General features: G+C 43.1%; 2 protein-coding genes across 2 annotated transcripts in view; one reads left to right on the top strand and one right to left on the bottom strand.

Moving 5' to 3' along the window:
• Positions 1–2167: 2167 nt before the first annotated feature.
• Positions 2168–2920, bottom strand: LOC126425055 (N-alpha-acetyltransferase 38, NatC auxiliary subunit). The gene is made up of 3 exons (XM_050087965.1): positions 2732–2920; positions 2479–2650; positions 2168–2401 (listed from the first exon to the last, which is right to left on the bottom strand). Exons 1-3 carry the CDS (start codon positions 2759–2761, stop codon positions 2289–2291), a joined length of 315 nt encoding a protein of 104 aa, XP_049943922.1. The 5' UTR covers positions 2762–2920; the 3' UTR covers positions 2168–2288.
• Positions 2921–3190: 270 nt separating this feature from the next.
• The window catches only part of LOC126424822 (symplekin), a 129377-nt gene continuing 113812 nt past the window's right edge, over positions 3191–18755 (top strand). The window contains exons 1-3 of the mRNA XM_050087616.1: positions 3191–3370; positions 3874–4070; positions 9925–10158. Coding sequence (XP_049943573.1) covers positions 3302–3370; positions 3874–4070; positions 9925–10158 — 500 coding nt within the window. The 5' untranslated portion in view covers positions 3191–3301. The remainder of the gene's footprint in view (positions 3371–3873; positions 4071–9924; positions 10159–18755) is intronic.

Genomic DNA, 18755 nt, shown 5'->3' on the forward strand with positions numbered 1-18755 from the left:
CAAAGAAGGAGAAGGATGTTTCATAGGATTTTATACGCCATGCTCACAGGTATGTCCAATGTTTGGGCAATTCTCTGTGCACTACACGTTTGCACACCACCAATCGTCTCCTCCTGCATTGTTGCGGCCACTGCTTCCACCGACATCGAATCAATTCGTTTCCTCTGTCTACCAAGTTGCACACCAAAAGAACCCATCTCTTTGAATTTCCAAATCATTTTCTCCAGACCCACAGCAGTCATCAGACCAACGCCTTTTTTCAAACCCTTCAGCGTCCAGAACTTCTGCAGAGAGACGTGTGCATATCACTATTCTTGTAATACAGCTTTACAAGCAGAGCCCAATTCTGCATTGAGACAGTCCTGGCAAATGTCGTAGATGGGAAAGGAGGAAAAGCCACATACTTCGTGTGTTTATACCAACTACAATGGGTCGTCCGCATGACAGGTGTTTTCATTTACGTATTCTGACACACACAACGCATTTATTGATCAATTTTCACACTATTTTTTTCTTCTGTCATACATTTTCCTCCTCCTCCAATAATATTCCGTTGCAATTTGATGTCATTCTGACCAGTGGTGTCATTTCTAGAGCATTTTGAAAGTTTAATTCCAATTATAATCACCCTGTACTTGGTGACTGTCCATTATTTAATATAGGTTCTCTGAATTTATCTTGTCATTTTAGCTATTGTAAGAAAATCTGCATTAAAAATGGGAGAAAGAGCTTTAAATATGGGGTGAATGTAGATGCCAGGCTGTGCTACAGATAAATCTGTTATCACAAACTGTGTTTCGCATCCAAACTCACCGACTCTGCTAACGCACAATCACCTTGCAAGCAACTCTAGACCTTGGGCTATGCTACAGATCTGTGTCACTGCAGCCAAGGTTTTGGGGGAAGGGAGGGGGTGGGGGACTGGGGGGAGGAGAATCACTCTCTAGTCTAAAATATTTACTGTGTGTGTTAGAGATGATGCTCATTTATCATTGGCAGCCAATGACAGATGCAGATAACAGTCATATCCATGGGGTTTGGAGGCTAATTACAGTCTATAAATCCAAAGGTGTGGGGTTCCTCCTTTAGCCATGCCTTGGATTTTTCTGCCCCTTAGTGCTTCTTTCACTGCTGGCAATGATTTGTTGATGTGAAAAAGTCATTAAATTTTAGGTCACTCTACAACTGTATGGGAAACTGCATTCAAAGTTCAGAGGAAAGATGAAGGCACAACACCAAGAACATGCATATAGCATATAGTTATTACAATAACTTCTGACATTTGACAGTGCACATGGATAGCAGCATTGCTGCCAGCCCATGCCAAGGGTACTACACTACAGTCACCAATGCTCCACACTATGTGCTATGGTTACTGATGCCACAAGAACAGGGAGTAGTGTACCAACTAAACTGTTGTCAGCATGGCAAGGAAAGCTGGTTTCACATTACTATAACCGGAGCAACAGCAGTATCTCCACTGCTGTAAGCTAAACATCAAAATTTATTTTAATGACATTTTGGAGAAGCACTGTGGTACTGAAGCCAACCTTTGGGTTGATTTCACTTTTATCTTATACAAGGTCACATTAAAATTAGTAACAATAGAGGCAAAAAAATAAAAATTTGCAAATCTGTCCAGAAGTTCTTGAACAGATTATTCCAGCATTCATATACAGCAAGTTACACAAAATTTTCCCTTTTAAAAACCCTTCCCGCCAAATGCAGATATAAAACAGCTGTCTATCATTGGTGTGTTTTGAGGAAATTGGCCTACACGTCAGACCCTGACTTCACCTTCCTTTTGCTCAGTACGTATGGTATTAATGTCACATTGCAACTAATGTAACACAGATAAATATTTTGTTGTATGTTTGTTCCAAACACAAATACGATGTAAACCATCAACAAACAATACAAAATTCTATATAACATTTATAGTGAGAATACATGAGCTAATCTTTACACAGGGAATTTGAATCAATGTACCTCATACAATTCCTGTTTGCAAATGTCTTATGTCATACAAAGGTTTGTTACAGTTATATTTGATGTGCGGCAGTAATATAAATGGTATGCCTTATTTAATATAAATGGTGTACATTATTCCACGGTTTACCACATTATATAATTTTAAGGTTTTACCACAGCACTAACAAATGATCGGTTTATATCAATAATGAATATATTTACGTTGACAAATATACACACAAACATGAAAACATATAAACACCGTTTGGACGAGAAAAAGGGGTCCGTTTCTACTATCACTTGACCTTCGTGTAATTTCACATTATGTCCTGAGCAAATTTCGTAACGTCATCTAGGCAAATTGATATTATATGACGACCTGGCACCATCACCAAACCTAGCACTCGTGGCTCGTCCATATTTACAGTATCTGAAAAATTCAATTCTTTTTAGTTGGGTGTAATTGAGCACTCGTAAATTACTCAATTGCTTTCTTTGGGCTATTACCTTCAGGTTTCAGATATTCGCTGCACGAGCCAAGAATTACGTTACCGTCTCGGTCTGTACATAGAAAGACGCCAACCAAAACCCTTCCATCAGTCATTTCAATTTTTAGATTTTTGTTAAGCCAACTCCACAGCTTCTGTTTCCCTGGCGTATCCAGGTTAGGTGGTGTACTCTGAGAAAACAGAATTTCTTAACATGCATAGCAGCGAAGAAAATATATAAGTTCAATTTACGATTTTGGCTTTAATTCTACCTTTTTCTCTCCATCCATGTCTGTAAACATCTATCCGATTGTTTTTTTTTTTTTTTCTTTTCTAACTACAAATTCATCATTAACAGAACAACGACAGCCTGTGTCCGAGGTATACTATAGTCACTAGTCAGTATAGCGTTTCTAGTTCACGAAAACATAAACATATTCTATTTCTATTGACAAATGAGTAACATTTCCAAAGCGCTCAATTTTAAGAGATGAAAATTGAACCAGAGAGACATCGAACTCATTCTCTCAACTTCTTTCGATTCACTACACAGTACACATAAAATTATGCATCGAAATGAAACATTCACTCGTTGATAGCAAATAAAAAAGATATAAAATATCATTGCTTCAGATATTGTAGGCTCCCTAAAAACAAATAACATTTGATTTAAATCTGAGAGGATAAAGTGAAATGTCTTCAGTGTTTATACATCATTGATTGAAGCTAAACAAATGCAGCACACAACCCACACCTGCAGCTGTGTGGCTATCTATCGTTAAAAGTCAGCAATAATATCTTAATTTTAAAACTAGGTGTTCCGTTTCATTTACAAAGCTACAATGTCGCTTCAAGATATTGAGGAAAGAGATGATACTGCGACAGAAGAAGATGGGTCATCTTATAATAAGGTAGTAAAAGACACTCGTAAACGATCAAACAATACGTCAGATTTTGCGTGTTAGTCGGGTTATTCAGCAATGTGTCGCTTAGTTTGGCATGTCTGTCTAACAAAAACTATGTCCAACGTGTTCAGCTTAAATTTTGATTGACGGCCAATGCGCCAGACAGTTTGACTGCTTACGTATGTTGTCAAACAGAGCAAGTTGCTTGCCAGACTTCGAAGGTCCCGCACCTTACGAATGTTGTTTTGACACATATTTTGAACTATAAGGAATTTTTGTTGCAGTTTATCCCTTCGTATCGCGAATTTCCGTAATTGTCACAGAATTGTGAAGCTTTGATTGTTAGACGAGGTGCCCCTAGTGTGATTGAAACAAATTCAATAAATTATCGGGCTTTAATAATAAAGAAATCGCGAGAAAAGATCTGTGATGACATGAATTGGTGTTCATGTACCCATCCAAATGTGAGTATTGAGTAGCAAAATTAACCTGTGTTGACATTGTTTCAGATTGTTGATTGGCTAAATGAGGCGTCTGTGACGTCAGAGACCACTACAAAAACAGAAATACTGTCGAAAGTACAGGAAATTATAGTAAAAAAAGAGCCAGGCTTACTGAACAGCTTCCTGGACGAGGTGATCGCCTTCCAAAGCGATCGGAATAGTGATGTTAGAAGACTCGTCGTTGGAATTATAGAGGAAGCAGTGTGAGTCTCGTATTTCGATATGTTAAATTGCATGTGAAAGTATATGTTGTCAGATATATTCTTACCTGTGACCGTAGCTTGCCACCCTAGGACATACGAATCACTTAAAACCACTGTCACAAATTGTTTACATTGTGTTAGCTCGCTGTAGTTTGTGTCATCATCATCTTCATGATCATTCGTTATAGTGGCTAGATTGGACTGTGTAAGAATTGGGACTTTGTACGGGTGCTGATGAGTGCGCAGTTGAGCGCCTCACAAACCAAACATCATCCCTGTAGTTTCAGGCTATGTTCAGCTAGGAATAATTGTTGCAGCTTGTAATAATAATAAATTAATAAATTTCAGCTCGAATTAAGAGTTAATGTGACACTACCAGTGTTTGTGTTGTGTGCGTAATTTTTTTATATGTTAATGAAATAATGAATTAGAAAGTATTAAAGATATTGAAAGTAGTTACTGGCACTAATTTTTTTTATATTTCTTAGCTATATTTGAATGTCTTGCTTTGTGCATGATGGAACTTTGCACACTATTTAGGTTATGAAGATTGTTCAGTCTTCGCAGGTATTGTATGTTTTCAGGGCTAAAAATTAAATAAATATAAAATTTTTGTCTCTCAGCTTGCTCTGAAATCTTGACTTGCGGTATCTCGAACTGAATGACCTCCTTCAAGCCAACCAGCATGGCTTTTGAAAACATTGATCATGTGAAACCGAACTTGCACTTTCTTCATGCAATGTTCTGAAAGCTTTCTATCAAGCCAGTAAGATAGTTGTACAGCTTTCTTGATTACTGAAAAGCATTTGATTCTGTACCACACCTACGCTTATTGTCAAAGTATGATTATATGTGACTGGATTGAGAACGTTTTGGTAGAGAGGATGCAGCATGATATCGTGGATGTAGAGTCATCCTTAGATGTAGAAGTACCTGCAGATGTGCCACAGGAAAGTGTGTTGCGACCCTAGCTGTTAATGTTGTATATCAATGACCGTGATAAGATTTCGAAGACTGACAGCACTCAAAAATGTAGAACTGTGCATCCCCCCCCCCCCCCCCCCCCTCAAAAAAAAAGTCTAATGAATATAATATCAGTGGGTCACAGCTGGAATTGTCTAACTTGTACAAATACCTTGGTGTAATACTTTGTAGGGATAAGAAATGGAATGATAACATAGGCTCAGTCAGAAGTAAAACAGGCGGTAGACTTTAGTTTATTGGTAGAATACTGGGAAATGGAATCAGTCTACAAAGGAGATTGCTTACAAATCACTAGTGCAACCTATTTCAAATTATTGTCCAAGTATGTGGGACATATACTAAATAGGACTAACAGGGGACATTGAATATGTACAGAGAAGGCAGCACGAATGGTCACAGATTTGATTGATCCGTGGGAGAGTGTCACGGAGGTACTAAAGAAACTGTACCAACAGACTCCTGAAGAGAGGTGTAAACTATCCCAAGAAAGTCTTCTAACAACGTTTCAAGGACCAGCTCTAAACGAGGGCTCTAGAAATATACTAACACCACATGGGGATCGTGAACATAAATTCAGAATAGTTACTGCGAGCACAGAGGCATTCAGTCATTCTTCCCCTACTCTGTATATGAGTCAAACAGGAAGAAGCCCTAATAACAGGTACCATGGGACAGACTCTCTGCCGTGAACTTCACGTTGGTTTGCAGGGTTTAGATGCAGATGTAGATAGATGACTAAAATCACTTCCCATTCATAAACTCACGCCATCATTTGATGAGAAGGTACTACTAGATGACACTGTGTATTTGTTTACGAATCAACCAGAAAGAAGTAATTTGTAATTTGCAGTTTTGCTACTATGGAGAAATAGTGGCATTGCTGACATTCACTTTCTCATATACAAATTTCTTTCCTTTTTCTTTTTAAAGTTTTAAATTTATACTTATATGACAAAGTGGAAAAAGTTAATGTAGATTAGAGAGATTTTCTTGTCTTCATTACGTTGTATCTATTCTTGTTTCCTGAGTTAGTGTTATAAAAGTTTGCAGAAAACTGTCATCACTCACGTGTATTTTACTGACATGCTAAGCTCTAGTTAAACACTTCATTCACTTCTTACAGCTTTGGGAGAGGCCATCTGATACAAGATCTTTGGATTTGTCAGTCTTATGTGGATGGAGTCTGATTTTGATCTAGAGTTTAAATTTTCTGCAGTTTTACTTTACTTTAAACATTTTTGGAAGGTGACTATTAATAGCAGCCATGTAATGTATAAAATGCATGTTTGACCATCAGCTGCTTTTCATTTTAACATAAATATTGACCTTTTTCATTCACAGACTATCTTCGCAGATTAGGGTTAAAGCAGCTGTGTGGTATACTGGCATTCATGACGTGCTCTACATATGGTACGTGGCCATTTTTTTAAGTAATGGCACATGTGACTTTAATCCATGAAGATGGTCTTTGACTGAAACCGTTGATATTTGGGTTTTAAATTAAAAAAAAAAGCAGCTGATTGTCAAAAGTGCATTTTGTACATCACTTTACGAGTATGTGGGACATCCGCTTTAAACTTGTTATATCCCATGTAAACTCCAACGAGAAAAGTGCGAGGGGGAGTGGGAGTTAGGCAGAAATCTGTTTTTGATTAGTTTTCCATGTGGAATAATTGGAAAGCAATGTAGGAAATTGTTTATGTAAAAGTAATGCTTCAAAAATAGTTCAGGATGTAGCTTTGTAGAGAATAATATAACATGTAATGGATTTCTCACCTAGTTCCTACATCAGAACACATGCTCTACAAACCACTGTGAAGTTCGCGGCAGAGGGTACTTATCGTGGCACCACACATTCCAGTTGCAAATGGAGCACTGGCAGAATGATGCCTCTGTGCATGTTGGAGTTACTGTAATTATCATTGCAGATTATGCACTAGTGATATGGGAAGAGCTGAAGAATATTTTTAGTTTTGTAAGCATGTCTTTATGGGATAATTTGTGCCCGTGTTAAAGATTCTGCCAATTCATATTTCTCAACTTTCCTGTGGCATTGTCGTGTGACCATTTGTATTGCCCTTCTTTGTAGACGTTCAGTATACCTTATTTGGTGTAGGTTTCTCACGCTCTGGTAGTAATCTAAAACTGTCGACAGAAATATTTTGTAAACAGTCTCCTCCTGATGAAGAAGCAAAGGCTGCTACCCATCTATCTTATATGTAACTGAGCCTGTGTGTTAATTCCAACCCATATCCATACAGATTATTAACTCTTTGACTGCTGCAGGTGTGCTCTCTACATTATGTTCAGAGTCACTTCTTTGTTGCTGTACTGCTTGCCCAGCGCTGCTACCTGTGCAGTGATACGGCGTTCTGGCCGCAATGAAATACTTATCCAATTCTAAGAAAATTTTTCAGTGAAGAACATTATTTTTGCACATCTTACAGTCTAATATTTTTACTTGATAAAGGAATTAATTACTTTTGTTGTTCATCATAGTTAATGTGCTGCAACAAATTACGTGAAGCATTGCATGAAATTTTAGAGAATTTGTAGAGGTAAAGACGCATAGCGTAAACTTTGCATTTGGTTGATTTGAGCTGAGTCAGTGCTGTGTATTAAACGTACACGTGATACAAAAATATTATTTAAAGTTGAGAGCAGAACAATCTCATATCATTCTCAAGTTATTGGATTTTATAGTTGGTGGACAGTTGCACGTGATGCCATCATTTCCTTCGCTGTTCATCTGGAATCAGGTTGGCATAATAGTCATCATATTTGGTGGAGCATAGAGTTAACTCATCCAAAGCAGTCAAAGAGCTAAACTCATGAATTTCTCAGAGCTGCCACATTGCTATTGTGACTCATTGATATTGTAGTCATATGATACTGATTACATTTTGCCATGTGCATAATTTTGCATTTTTGTATATTTAAGGGAAGTTGTCAATTGTTCCAACACTTCAAAATCTTATAATTACATGATATTTCTGCAGTTTTTTCTCGCCAGACAGTACTTTGTTATAGACACTGTATCTGCAAAATGCCCGAAGTATCTTTTATTATTGCTTACCAGGTATTTTATATTAAACACAAACAACAAGTACTCTACACACTTCCCTGGGAACACATCAGAAGTTACTTCTATTGCTGTTGATGACTCTCCATCCAAGATATTGTGCTGCTTCTAGTGAGTTCCAGTAACAAATAATGCAGCAGGCAGTAGTACATTGTGAAACATACACAGGTTGCAGACATGATTCAGATGCATTGTTCATTCACTCTGTCATCTTGTTTGACATGTTCATTTGAGGCCATTTGTTTCTTATCTCAGATTACTTTTCTTGTTCAGATCCTGTTTTATCATCTGTACTGTTTGGTGCTAAAGTTTTGGGGTGTTCCTACAGAACCAAGAGCCAATTGGGGTCCTCCAGTAGTTAAGACTATTTTATTTATTTATTTATTCTGAAGACTAGTGTCACACTCCAAACTAGTCTTATCTTGTGCAGGCCTCTTCATCTCCACTCTCTACCCAACCTTCCTCCTCCTAACTAACAGTTCCTTTTTGCCTCAAGATTTGCCCTTTCACCTGATCCCACCCTTCAGTCAGGTTGTGGTTTGTGCCATAAATTTCATTTCTTCGCAGTTCAAATCAATTCCCCGTTAGTTATTGGATCTACCCGTCTAATCCTCAGCTTCTGCCATAGCAGCACATTTCAAAAGCACTCTTTAGCAACCACATTTCACTTTAGTAAAAGGCTATACTCAGAGAAAAGCCTTAAAGAAAGACTTCCTAACATTTACATTTAAAATCACTGTTAAGAACTTTCTCTTTTTCATAGCTTTCCTCACGATTGCTGGCCTGTATTTCATATTCTCTCTACTTTCATCATCGTTAGTTATTTTACCCGCTAGGGGGGTCACGTGTGCGCGAGAGCTATCCTTTTTGTAATATTATTATTGTTGCTCCAGTCTGGATCTCCCATTGTTTTATTTTGCAGCAGACAAGGATGCATAAACCAAAAGTGGATCTTCTCTTGTTAAAATGTGGTACAATAAAAGCAAAAGTCAAGTAGAAAATTTAATACTATTGTTTCATTTTACAATAAGGCATTGTACATGTGAGTATGAATTTTAATTTTTCATACAAATGTTAAATAAAAACAAAAGTTTATCTTTATTGAATAAAACTATAATGTAATGTTTGTTAATAAATGCAGAATATTTCAGCAAGATTGGCAGGTTTGCATGCTAAGCACTTGTCTACTTATGGTTATGGTTTGCAAATGTTTGCCGGCCAAAGTGGCCAAGCGGTTCTAGGCGCTTCGGTCTGGAACTGTGCTGCTGCTGCAGTCGCAGGTTTGAATCCTGCCTCGGGCACGGTTGTGTGTGATGTCCTTAGGTTAGTTAGGTTTAAGTAGTTCTAAGTTCTAGGGGACTGATGACCTCAGAAGTTAAGTCCCATAGTGCTCAGAGCCATTTCAACCATTTTTTGCAAATCTTTTGCACCAAAAAGAGCTCGGAAAATTTCTGACCTTAAGAAATATAATGTAAGTGGATGGATGAGCGGCAGGAGGACACACATTCAAAAGGTATTAAGTATACAAGCTTTTGGTGACATCAGGGTTTTCTGGTAGAACAAAGGGAAGGAAGAGGGGTTAATTGACATCAAGGTAAATGTATCACAAGCAGCTATGGAAAGGTGGCAGGAAACATGGATAACTTTGAGACTGCTGAACTTGCAGTGGTGGACCTACCTAATGGGCAGGACACCTCCTAACAAAATTTATGTGGGTGTTAATGTGAAGCTGGCCACTGCACATGCCTCTTTAAGGCACTGTTTGACAAGGTGATGTTATTGTTTTAGGAAAAAGGATTCAAATGTGCTGCCACGCGTGGCGCCGAGCCTGTTGTTGCTGCTGCAGGACGGGAGCGCTCAGGTCCAGAAGCGTGTGGTGCAGGCGGCCGCACAAGTGTACCGGGCGGCCCTAGCTTGGCTCGCAGATGCCCATACCAGCCACGAGGTGCTCGAAGCCACCTGGAATGCAATAACGGCAATCAAGGCTCAGATTGTTTACCTTGTGGACTGCGAGAATGATGGGTAAGTGGCATGTCGTATCTTTCTTTTCTGAATATTAATTAGTCTTGATTACTTACTCTTGCTTAATGCCAGTATAACTGTAAGACATTAAGGGTAGGATCTGAAACTTCCTTGCGGATTAAAGCTGTGGGCTGGACCAGGACTCCAACCCTGGCAGCTCCTGGCAGCAACCGTAGTGCCAGGTGGTCGTTGCTGTGGCTGTGTGGTGCCCACAAGGCAAGCCACTTCTTGAAGTGGGTGGTAACAGGACCAACGTTTGGCACATGAAAAGTGTTAAACTCTCTGGCTGTTCTACTGCAGCTGCATCTCTTCCTGTACATAGTTCTCAGTTCCTGTTGCGCTGCTTTTCCAGCCATACACTCCTTGGATACACCCTGGGAGGAGGGTGAGATGTGTTGGCTTGGGGCGAGACCCTTTCTACGGTTCCTAGTCTGTACTGGGACCAACAGGGAGACTTTTGCTTCCACTAAACCCCTTTTCTTTGTGGAACATACTGAGGAAAAGTTCGGTGAAGTTGAGTCATTAAGCAATGTGAGCTCTGGCTCTCTCCTTATGAAGACAACTTCTGCCAGTCAGCCAGTCTCTCTCTGTGCCTGCGACCATTTAGGAAACAACTCCCTTGACTATTGCTCCTCACAGGTCACTCAGGATGTAATTTTCCATAGACACCTCCTCGAGTTTGATGAACTTATGGCTAATCTGGAGCGACATGGTGTTCATTTCATCCAGCATGTCCAGAAAGGCCTTAAGGACCATGGTGTAGACACAGCACTTTCATCATGGCATTTGAGGGGGATACCCTGACCAAGAAAGTCAAGGTAATCGTGTACAGGTGCAATGTGAAACCATACATTCCACCTCCCTTGCATTGCTTCCATTGCCTCAAGTTCAGCCACTTGTCCTCATGATGCGATGACACTCTCATCTGTGGTGACTGTGGCTGCCATCTTCATGTTGGGAGCTGTTACGCCCCACTGCCTTACTGTGTAAGCTGCTCGTCTCCATTCTCCCCACTCATTGGAGTGTCCAGTGTACATGAAGGAAGAAAGAATTCAGGAAATAAAGATCGTTGACCATCGCAGCTACTTTGAAGCTCGGAAGAAATTTGACAGACTTCACCCTGTAAATCTCTCCTCCACCTATGCGTCAGTTATGCCTTACCCTCCTCACCCCTCCCCACTACCACCATCCTGCCCCCCTTCCATTTCCTCACCCTCGGCGGCTCTTGTCTCTTCCCCTCCTGGAATTCTTCCTCCTCCTCGGACAAGGAAAACCTCCTCTTCCCTGGTTCCTGCTAGGGATGGGTCTCCGTATCGGAACACCTCTCCCCAGCATTCTCAGGACAGGAAGCTTGCACCCTCGGAGGAGAGATCTGCACTCAAAGGGCCCCAAAGCCAGTCACTCTCTCTGATCCTGACACTAGCCGCCTATCCCCTTACTGATAACGCCTCCTCCCTCCCTCCTTTCTTCCAAGGGAGGAGGAAGAGGATGAGGACAAGAAGTGGTGCAAGTCAAATGACAATTCTTCCCCAGCTACCTGGAGGGTTTGGCCCTTCCACCTCATCCTGAATCAGACCCAGTTTTTATGCTTGTCACCCCCATCCTCATTGGTGAAGACCACCAACCAAGTGACTTGACATCCCCTCAGCTTCATTATGTCTCACCTAGTCTCTCACCACACAATAATCCAGTGGAATCGCAACGGATATTATCGCCACCTCCGGGAAATATAACCCCTTGCTTCCTTCTACTCTTCGTTCTGTCTTGCTCTTCAAGAAACTTACTTTCGTGATGACCATTCTCTAAAGTTTCGTGATATTGAGTGTTCTGTCAGAACCGTGCCTGCCCCGGGATAGCTTCTGGAGGGACCCGCACTTTGGTTCACACTAATGTCATTAGTGATTGGATCCCTCTTCATACCCACCTGGAAGCGATAGCAGTTAGAGTGCAGATGACTGCGGCAATCACCATTTGCGATGTCTACCTCCCTCCAGGTAGGCCACTTCCTTATGTTGAACTGTCTACCTTAATACAGAAACTCCTGCCCCCGTATCTCCTCCTTGGCGACTTCAATGCGCACCACCCCTGTAGGAGAGTGCCACTTTGTTGGGTAGGGGTCTTCTACTTGAGCAGCTTACTGCAGACTTTGATTTGTATCTCCTTAGTGACAGTTTCCCTACCAACTTCAGCGCCACCAATGGAACCTTTACTGCTCTCTATCTCACAGTCTCTCCCCTGCTCTCTTGGCTTGCCTACATTGGTCACTCCGCGATCTTTGTGACGGTGACCACTTTCCAGTGATCCTTTCATTCCCCTGCCGCCTGCAGGGCCAATTGATCTTTATATATGTCTGCTGTGCACTTCGCCACCTCTCTCTCGAACTGCCATTGATGCGGTCGTGCAGGGTCTTTCTGCCCACCGACAGGTGCTGCAACGATTTAAATAACACCCTTCACTAAACAACCTCCTTAGTTTTAAGCGTCTCCATGCTAAGGCTCACTACCTTATTGAGCAGAGTACAAAGAATGCTGGGAGCGCTATGTTTCCTCCCTGAGGACGTACGGCTTTTCATCATAGGTTTGGTCCAAGCTCTGTAGCCTTCTGGGCCACCAGTGACAGTCAACTGTCCAGGGGCTTATCCTCCAAGGTGCTCTGTCTGCTGATCCGTTGGTCCTTGCAGAACACCTCGTGACAAACTTTGTGACAGAATTTGTCATTATCTCCCTATCTTACCACCTTTCTCTGACAGAAACTCTGGGCTGAACGGACCTCTTTCTGTTTCAACCCTCAACAAGCTGAACCCTTCGCTGAATGGGAATTCTTGCAGGCTCTTCCTATTCACGTGACATGGCCCCAGGCTGGCCCAGATTCCATCCACAACCACCTGATCCAACATTTTGATATTACACGAAGGCAATGCATACTCAGGGTCTTCAACCACATTTGGCTCACGGATGCTTTCCCCTTACAGTGGCGAAACAGTATAGCTAGCCTCATTCTTAAGCCTCTCGACAGCTACTGGCCAATTGGCCTGACAAACGTACTTTGTAAATTGCTTGAGAGGATCGTTATCTTCGGATTATGTTGAGTACTTGAATCTCAAGGCCTTTCTCTGTATCAGTGTAATTTCTGAGAAGGATGATCCCCAACTGACCATTTACTCAGATTCGAAACTGCAATCTTACTGGCTTTTACTAACGCTCGGCACCTTGTCGCAGTCTTCTTTGACCTACATAAGGTGTATGACATGGTTTGGTTCCTTCACATTTTAGTTACACTCTGTGACTGGGGCTTTTGTGGCCACCTTCTGTTTTCATATGTGTGTGGTGTCCCCCCCCCCCCCCCCCCCACACCACCACCACCACCACCACCACCACCACCACCAGCTCTTCAGGAGTCCATTGGCACTTCATTCAGCACCCCTCAGATTCAGGATAATGGTATCCCACAGAGTTCCGTATTAAGTGTCACACTCCTCCTCACAGCCATCAATGGGCTTGTAACCTCTGTTGGCCCTAAGGTTACCCCGGCATGCCAATGAGTTTTTCACCTGGTGCAATTCCCACTTGGTAACGTCTGCTGAGTGCCGGCTCCAAGGTGCCATCCAACGGACCTTTGCGTGTGCTGTCTCCCATAGCTTCCAATATGCGGATTATACATTATTGTCATTCATAGTACCAGCTTCAAGATATTACAGCACAGTCCCATTTCCTGAGCCTTTTTTCTTTTTAATTTATTTATTATTATATTAAAAGCTGATGTGGTTAACCCATATTTGCTGCCTGAAGACTACATGCTGCAGAAGCTTAATGCTCTCCACCTCCTGGCCAACACATCTTGGGATGCAGACCATGCTACTCCTCTCCATCTTTACAGTGCTCTGGTCTTGTCCAGCCTAGATTATGGAAGTCAGGTTTATGAGTCAGCAGCTTTTTCCACACTGAAAATACTGGATCCTGTTCAGCATTGTGGGGTGCGTCTGGCTATTGGGGCCTTTCTCACTACTCCATTTGATAGTCTCCTCACAGAAGCGAGGATTCTCCCCCTCTACAAATACGGTGAAGCCAACTCTTGGTTTTTTATGCATCACCATTCGCAGATTCCCTGACCACCCCATGTACCCTGTCCTCTTTTCAAGTGAGGTAAGCCCATGGGGCAGGGATTGCCGGTTGGAATGCACCTCACCTCCCTCTGTTGGATCTCCATTCACTGAAATGCGCCCATGTATTTCGTCTCACACCCGCTGTTGGATGGTGCTTAGACCATGGATTTGGACCGACCTATTCTAGTGTCTTAAGGTCTGTCTGCATTCATCATATTGTATGAACTGTATCAGATTAGCTAGAGGTGCAGGGGCAGTTGTGGTAAAGGAAAAAAGTCGGGATCTTCCATAGTCAGTCAAAACAACAACAATGTTGTCTGTGCTATTAACCAGTTGGTGTCAGTTCTCTTGCTCTACACAGCTTATTCATGAAAATAAAAGTGTGTGACTTTGTGCCATAGATGTGTGTAACCTGTCGTGCAAAGACATTGTCTGTCCGCAGCTCGTGGTAAGTGGCTAGCGTTGCTGCCTCTGGATCACAGGGTCCCGGATTCGATTCCCGGCCAGGTTGGGGATTTTCTCTACCTGGGGACTGGGTGTTTGTGTTGTCATGATGATGGTGATGGTGATGGTGATGGTGATGATGATGATGATGATGATGATGATGATGATGATGATGATGATCATCATCATCATCATCATCATCATCATCAATCGTGACAGTGTCTAGATTGAATTGTGTAAAAATTGGACTGTGGCAAAACTGGGACTTTTACTAAGAGTGCTGATGACCGCGCAGTTGAGTGAGCACAGGACCCCCGAGCTAGTGTGGCCCTCTTTCCTTTCTGGGCTGCATACCTTCCTTTTCCACAGCCTTCCCCATCCCCCATCTTCGCCCCCCCCCCCCCCTCCCCCTCACCTCCGCCTCTTCCCTTCCTTTTGTCCCCTTCTGGGTGTTTGTTTAGTGCCTACGTCCAGAGACAGACGCTTAAAACTGTCAAACAGTCTTCCTTCTTCGCTTTCGCTGCTGGCAAGTCTCTGCCCTTCCCTCCTGCCCTTTACCCTCTTCTCCGCTGTGGCGTTTGAGACCTCTCTTCTTTCCTTTCCTTTTCTTTGTTCCTCCCTGTGCGTGTCTGAAGGCTGACCCACGCATTCCCACGTGTAGCCGGTGACGGGGTAATGCGTAATTCCCTGCTCCAGGTAGACAGGTAGGACACGTACGTACCCTCTGGTAATGGCCAGACCCAGGACAGATGATAGGACACGTACGTACCCTCTGGTAATGGCCAGACCCAGGACAGATGATTACCCGAGCTGCTACCTTCCAAAAGTGCCAATTGGTCCCTCCGTCCGTTTCTCGGGAGGTGTGGACAATAACCTAAGGCAGGAGTGCCCTCAGAGGGCCCCCCCCCACAAGGAAGGAGCCCACCATCAGAGACACCGGTAATCATGGGGCTACTTCTGCAATGGTTTGCTCATCATCTACTATGTCTGCTCACAAGCAAAAGTTAAATGAGTCTCAGCCACGGATAGTTCTTCCATCAGTGCCACAGTTCCTTGTTGTTTCTCGGTCGGACAAAGGTAGAGACTTCTCCACAGTCAACCCTGTCATTATTCAGAAAGGTGTCAACACAATTACAGGTCCTGCAAAGTCTTGTTCCCAATTACGAAATGGCACCTTGTTGTTAGAAACAGTCAGTGCCCTCCAGGCACAAAAATTGTTGCGTACTTCACTGCTACACACCTTCCCTGTCCAGGTGGAAGTGCACTGCACTTTAAATTCATCACGTGGGGTGGTTTACACACACTCCCTCAATGGATTGTCTGACAAGAAAATTGATAACTACCTGTCTGACCAGGGTGTAATGGCTGTTCATAGTCATGAAAAGGGTTGACGAGGACTTGGTTCCAAGCCGTACTGTCTTCTTGACATTTGACAGAGTTCAACTTCCATCGAACATAAAAGTGGGCTATGAGATAATTTCCGTTCGCCCTTACATCCTAAACCCTACACATTGCTATCGGTGTCAACGGTTCAATCATACCAGCCAGTCATGTTCCGATCTGGCCAAATGCGTTACATGTGGTAAGGATGCCCATGAGGGTGCCTCCATTGCCTCGTTGCATCAACTGTATGGGTGACCACTCTGCTTCCTCTAGAGATTGATTTCCTGAATGAGCTGTTCATCTTTGAAAATGGGGCAGAGTGAAGGAAAAGGTGTCGACCTTTGCTGCTCGAAAGTTATTTGCCAGCCAAAAGCCCACTGTGCCTCACACAAGTAAATACAGCACTGTCCTTGCCTCTCCTAGGCCTACAAAGTAGGCAGGCACGCAAACTTGTTATCTCACCTTTAGTGCCACAATCGTCAGATGGGCTAGTGCAAAGATTGCCCGTTCCACCTCCCCACTATCACCTACTCACTCTATGGCTCACCCTTCATCGGGTTCTGCTGAATCACGAGCCCCAACATCAGACACCCGAATTTCCAAAAAAGAACCTACTCGTGAAGATTTTTACGTACCCCGACTTCACAACCATCAATTCCTCCCTCATCTCAACGTCCTGTTTCCAAGAAGGCTAATAAGAAACCCAGTTCATCTCCTTCTCTGCCACGGCGTGTCTCATCTACAGCACCACCTGGCAGTAACCGCCCTCGGCTGTCTTCTGTGTTGCCAAGGCGCACTGCTGGCGGCCAATCAACCGGCTGATTGCTGGTGGCAGAGGCTGCTCCTGAACAACCTATGGATCAGGATCTTCTGCCTTCGGCTGAATGTCGTTCCACGCTGTCAGCTGCCGGCTCTGAGCAGTCGTTGAGTTGATAGCAACCTTGCTCACATTCCCTTTTCTGTCCACCCTATGTCCATTATCCATTGGAATATCTGTGACATTCGAGCCAATCAGGATAAATTGTTGATCCTCTTACAATCCTACTTGCCGGTCATGTTCTGTCTTCAGGAAATAAAGCTGTGTCCCCACGATCGCTTTGTTTTCCCTCATTTTCAGTCAGTCCGATTTGATCTCCCTTCTGTTGATGGCACTCCAGCACATGGAGGACTCATGATTCTTCTCCATGATACTGTCCATTATAACCCAATTCCCTTAAACAATTCCTTCCAAGCTGTTGCTGTCTGTCTTTCCCTTTCTGGATACACCTTCTCTCTTTGTACTGTATACATTCCATCATGTAAGAGGCAAGAGCTGATCTCCTTCATCTTCTTGGTCAGCTTCCGCCCCCTATTTGCTGGTTGGGGACTTCAGTACCCACCACCCACTTTGGGGATCTCTGCGTGGCTCACTATTGATAGACGTCTTCCACCAAGCAGATCTTGTTTGCCTCAACACTGGGGACCCTACATTTTTGTCTGCCTCCACGACAAATTTCTCACATTTGGACCTTTCGGTCGGTACTGTTACGCTAGCTCGGCGCTTTGAATGGTTCGCTCTTGCTGATACACATTCGAGTGACCACTTTCCATGTGTCCTTACATTGCAGCCACAACTGCCATATATGCGCCCAAGACGCTGGAAGTTTGCCCAAGCTGATTGGACGTTTCTTTCATCTCTAGCTACATTCGATTACCGTCACTTTCCTAGTGTCGACAATGAGGTCACTCCTATTACAGAAATTATCCTTACAGCTGCAGTTCGTTCAATACCTCACACCTCCGATTTGCCCCAGCGCCCCCCAGTTCCTTGGTGGAACGAGGCATGCCGTGACGCAATATGTGAACGGGGACATGCTCTTCACGTTTACCGCCACCATCCTACTTTGGCCAACTGTATCCGCTATAAGCAGTCCCGTACACGATGCTGTCGCATCATCCGTGATAGTAAGAAGGCAAGCTGGGACTTCTTTACTAGCTCATTTAACACCTTCACTCCCTCCTAGAAAGTTTAGAGTCTGATTCAATAGTTATCTGGTGTACCTAGTTTCTCCCCGGTCTCTGGGCTCACTGTCGCGCATGACACCTTAGTGGATCCCGTCGCAATTTCTAACTCATTGGGTCAGCACTTTGCTGAGATTTCGAGCTCTTCAAATTACCCGCCAGCTTTTCTCCCAAAGAAACGTGCAGTGGAAGTGCGACCTCTTGCTTTCTCCTCTCAAAATTGTGAAAGCTATAATACTGTTTTCTCCATGGTGGAACTCCAACACGCACTCTCTTCTTCTTGCTCTTCCGCCCCAGGACCGGATGGTATCCACATCCAAATGTTGCTCGATTTATCATACCATAGTCTGCACTACCTCCTTCGCCTTTATAATAAAATTTGGACCGACAGTACTTTCCCAGATGGTGGCGGGAAGCTACCGTCCATCATTCCTGTTCTGAAACCTGGAAAGGACAAACATCTCCCCTCTAGCTATCGCCCTATTTCTCTCACAAGTAGTCGAAGTAAGATTTTGGAGCGTAGTGGCTGGAGTCCCGAAGTCTTTTAACACCTGCCCAATGCGGTTTCCAAAAACATCGTTTTGCTGTTGACCGTCTTGTTGCTCTTTCCACTTATATAATGAACAATTTTCTCAGGAAACGCCAAACAGTAGCAATATTTTTTGAT

This window comes from Schistocerca serialis, chromosome 10, assembly GCF_023864345.2.
Source record: "Schistocerca serialis cubense isolate TAMUIC-IGC-003099 chromosome 10, iqSchSeri2.2, whole genome shotgun sequence".
NCBI lineage: Eukaryota > Metazoa > Arthropoda > Insecta > Orthoptera > Acrididae > Schistocerca > Schistocerca serialis.